The 4,601-nt window shown below is 30.8% G+C and overlaps 1 protein-coding gene across 1 annotated transcript; it reads right to left on the bottom strand.

The window, feature by feature from the left end:
* Window positions 1–469: 469 nt before the first annotated feature.
* On the bottom strand, window positions 470–4,289 carry LOC117929006 (GDSL esterase/lipase At5g03610-like). The gene is made up of 4 exons (XM_034849184.1): window positions 3,860–4,289; window positions 3,232–3,503; window positions 1,222–1,528; window positions 470–799 (listed from the first exon to the last, which is right to left on the bottom strand). The coding sequence occupies exons 1-4, from the start codon at window positions 4,083–4,085 to the stop codon at window positions 585–587; spliced, it is 1,020 nt and encodes a 339-aa protein (XP_034705075.1). The 5' UTR covers window positions 4,086–4,289; the 3' UTR covers window positions 470–584.
* Window positions 4,290–4,601: the final 312 nt, after the last annotated feature.

The following is a 4,601-nucleotide window of genomic DNA, read 5'->3' as shown; positions in this document are numbered from 1 at the left end:
AATTTAGGAGAAAGCATTTTCAAGCATTGTATTAACCATATAATTTTTCTTTTGGCCAACTATTTTGTTGTGCTGAATAAGATGTTGTGCATTTAAGTATTATACCATGAATTTTTCACAAAAATAATCAAAATCATTCGAAAAGTATTCACCAGCTACTTCTGTAGCTCCTACAAATGACATCACTGCTGAGTAAGAACTGCCCTTTTTCCTTCCATTGGTCGCAGTTGGTGCCATCAAAGCGATCCTATTTTGACGTGTTTCGTGTCATACCATTCAAAGAAGTAATCTCTAATGTCATTATCGGAAGAGTCATTACGCGTAATAGCTATCAGAAAGTGTGAGAAAATGGGTGATAAAAGCTAGTAATATTGGGAATCAATGAACTTTTAGACTATAAGACAATTTAAAAGATTTACCTTTGCTTCCACCTACTGAAATTTTTTCCAAGTTCGCAAACAAGCAGCACAATCAAATTTATTTCATATTTGAAGTAGTAATGTTCTTCACTTGTGCACATATTCCTGATGAATTAATATCCCTCTTGGTGTACATATATTGAAAAAACGTCCTTAAATTTGCAATCATCCCAAAAGGATGTGGAGGGAAGATTTTAAAGCTGAGAAAACTGCATCCCAACCTGCTTGTGTAGGGTGCACACCATCCCAAAAGAATGCTGAATTGGGTTTCTTGCATACCACGTATTTGTAAGCCCCATTCTTGTCTACATCACCGCACGAGTATGCACTGTTTACACCTCTACAACACTGCTTCAGTGGATCCTCAAACTTTGAAGTCCCTAAAAAAAGAAGAAGATGAACTCATTCATTCATTCATATAGATTTATCAACAATAAAATGCTTTGTATTGAGGTTTAAGTTATTAAAATAATAATGTTTATACCACCTGGAAAAGACTTAGGTTAGCTTACGCCTTAAAATCATCAAGCAATTTGTCTACATCAAGTTTTAATATAAACATGTTAATGTAATAATACAAAAATTAAATAGTTTATACACAAAGGTATATGAGATTTTAACGTGATTAGACCAATTATGCCTATATTTACTGTTGAGAGAGAATATTCCATTATAGTAGAATATTATAAAAGATAGAAAGTCTATAAACCTGATCTTTATCTTGTAAATTTTTTTCCTTGACATAAAATTTTTAATATATATATATAAATCCCGGATATGAATTAAGAACATTAGTGGGAACCTGGATGGTATTCTTGACTCTTCATTGCAGCCATAAAAGCGGTATAGATATCCAGTTTTATATACACAGAATCCTTGGTTTCCTTGTTCAACTTCTGCACTGATTTCTCCAGTATTTGGTTGTGAAACTTTGCGATTGAGTTCCCAGTAACACTGCAGTTCGGATAGGAAGTTAAGGCAGATACTTGAGGCAAACATCCCAGAGGCTGTATCGCCATTACTGCCACTTTTCGCACTCCCATGCCATGAATATGTTTCAGATTCAAGCTAAGCTGTCTAATAAGATATGTGGTGAATGCTGGCAAACTCTGACATGTACAAAAATACATATAACATCAGTGATGTCCGAATCATAGCATACGTTGAAAAGCTTATCATGACCAAGTAAATCGGGTTGAATAAAATATATGCCTCATCAAGCAGTTAGGACAATTAATCCCCACTAGGGTGAAAGTATATAGATGAAGTTCATCAAAAGTCAATTTAATATCAATGGTACTTCGGACAATCCCCACTAGGGTGAAAAAGTTCATCAAAAATAGATTTGATATCAATGGTTTTCATATATATTCGTTCAAATATATGCCAAGCATTACTTCCCACAAAAGCCACTTGATTGGTCATATCAATTCTGACCTTGTACAAAATCATTTTAAAATGTCTATAAATAAACAAAAATAGAATTCAAATTAAACACATACGACTTTTTAATGATTATTGATCCATATTTTAAGTTAAATATAAAAGGTTTTTATTATTTTCTCAAAATAGTAGTGTTTGGTAAGTTGGTTTTAAAAATTGTTTTCAATGAAAAGAAAACCAAAAAAATAAAAATAAATTGTTTGAACAAGTAAATTTTAGTTGTTTTTAAGAATATAATTTATTTTTAGTTTATACAAAATTTGTAAATTTAATTTATGTTAATAATAAAAAAATTAATTTTATTACTACCTATGAATTAGAGATGATCAAGTTTTGGTAAAATATGAATATTAATATCAGAAGAAAATCATAAATATTTTTGTTAAAAAAGACATAATTTTAATAGGTAAAATATGGACATTAACATCATAATGAAAATATAATTGTATTTTTTTTTTTTTTACTAAAAGTGAATAATAATATTTTTAAAATAATAATAAATAATAACATTTTATATCAAACCAAGGAAAAAAATTGAGGAAATCTCACTTTAAAAAATAAGTGAAAGTTTTCATTATATGCACATGTTGAATATCCAATACCAACAGTATGGTTATTTTAGACATATTTTGGTTTATTTATTTATTTTTTTTAGTATTGATTGAATCTATCTTTAATTTTAAAATTATTAGATTCCTTAATGAATCCAATAATTATGTCTCAATTTCAAGTTCATTTATCTAGACAATGAATAACTAGCATTAATTATATTGTTTTTAGTTCTAAATTATTTTTTGAAAATTAACAGACTTCATATAAATTCAACTTATCAACTCTCCCTTGATTTCAAGTCTATTGATTAATTAAGAAAATTGAAAAAAATATAATTATATAAAGAGGAGAAACAATAAAGTCATTAATTAGTTTAGTATTGGAATTTTAAACTATTCTAAAAAATATTAGGTTAATTAACAAATTCAATAAATCAAATTTCACTTAATTTGAAGTATATTTGCCTAGTGAGAAATTTAGAAAGTATAGTTATATAAAAAGCAAAAATCAATAAAGTCATTCGGGATCAATTTTGGTGTGTGAATTTCATGTGCCCACAAATTTTATGCATCAACTCTTGATTTATGATTTATTTAATTAATGTGATAATTGATTGATAGAATTTAGAGTAAGTTCAGCAATACATTTTCAAAGATAATTAAGAGAAAATTCCTTTAATATTTTTTTTCCTTACTTTTTTCCATGGTATTTAAATGAAAAAAAACAATTGGTTAATATTTTGTTCTTTTTCATTCCCAAAATCAATTACAACTTTGAAATTTCAATTTATTAAATTAGACTATCATATACCACTCACCTGGATGGTGCCATTTCCAGCAAGGTATGCAGCATAATCATTGCCAGCCAAGGATACCAGAGCAATGGATGACTTAATGTCACGTTTGGTATAGAGTTTCTCCTCAAGGACCTGTTGAAAAAGGTTGATTTGAGTGGTCATGTTTGGTGCCTTGACCAGTGTGTCAAAGACGCCGCTCCCTCCATACGCAAAATTCATTCCATGTCCTTGCACTTTCTTCCCCATTTTTCTCCATCGGTAAGGAATGGGAGACCGTATACCCATCCATGAAGCTATGATCGATTCATTTGGTCCAAACAAATAAAATAAAAATTAATTGCACGAAATAAAAATGGCAAACAACAGACGTATAATGTACTTTACATCTAATTATCTCACTCTAAAGATTGTTCGAAAACCAATTTTTGAAAAAATTGCTCGAAACCAAGTTTTGTAAAAGATTAAACTATTAGGTTTTGTCACGTTGCACCTCCTCATAGACATACCCGGCGTGAGTCCCTAGGCAAACAAATCATAAACAACCTAGATACATAAACCCATAAGCAAACAAGCCACGAAAAAGCAAACAAACCCAGCATAAGGTAAGAAATGAAAATGGATTGAGAGAGAGAGAGAGAGGGAGATTAACCTATGTAATCAGTGAAGACACGGCCGTCTGAGTAGCGGCCAGTCGGCTTCCCAGGAAAAATGATCCCATATGGTTTCTTCCACGAAGTAGCTTGCCTCCCGCCGTTCCCAGTGTCGACATACGAGTCCCCGAAAACGAAAAGCTTGGTGAACCCTCCACCGGGAACATGAGCTTCTGTAAAAATTAAAGGTAGCGCCAGAAATAAGGAAAATATCAACTTCTCCATATATCTCTGTAGGAGAAGTAATAAGAACTCGAGCCTCTAAATATTATATCTATACCAGTAGAACGAGTGGAAAGAGTTAATGAAGCAAAGGAAGAGACAAAAGTAGATGAAGTGAGGTTGGTTCTCCATTAAATAGATGATTGAAAATATAGAGAAATTTAGGGTAACAGATGATCAAAGCATTTTTGGAAATATTGGAGGAGAAAGACAACGGTGCATTGATGGTCACCTCCTCTTTGTATGGGTGGTTTGTATTTCATAGATCTAATACTAGAAAGTATTCTTAATTTCCAGTAATTAACATACACATACATTTTAGACTTAGATGATTAATATAACAAATAACTTCCATTTGATATATATAGATATATATTGAAAAAAAAAATGGTTTGGCTTTAATAGGTTTAAATTCAACTCTTACATCTTTGCACTGGATTGAATAAAAACTCAGTGGATGACCATTAAATGGAGCAATGTGAAATGTGACAAGTCATGAAGTAATTAACGTTTTTCTTG

Source organism: Vitis riparia, chromosome 13, assembly GCF_004353265.1.
Source record: "Vitis riparia cultivar Riparia Gloire de Montpellier isolate 1030 chromosome 13, EGFV_Vit.rip_1.0, whole genome shotgun sequence".
Taxonomy (NCBI): Eukaryota; Viridiplantae; Streptophyta; class Magnoliopsida; order Vitales; family Vitaceae; genus Vitis; species Vitis riparia.
The sequence above is the reverse complement of the archived record's forward strand: the minus strand, read 5'-3'. Positions and strand labels throughout refer to the sequence as shown.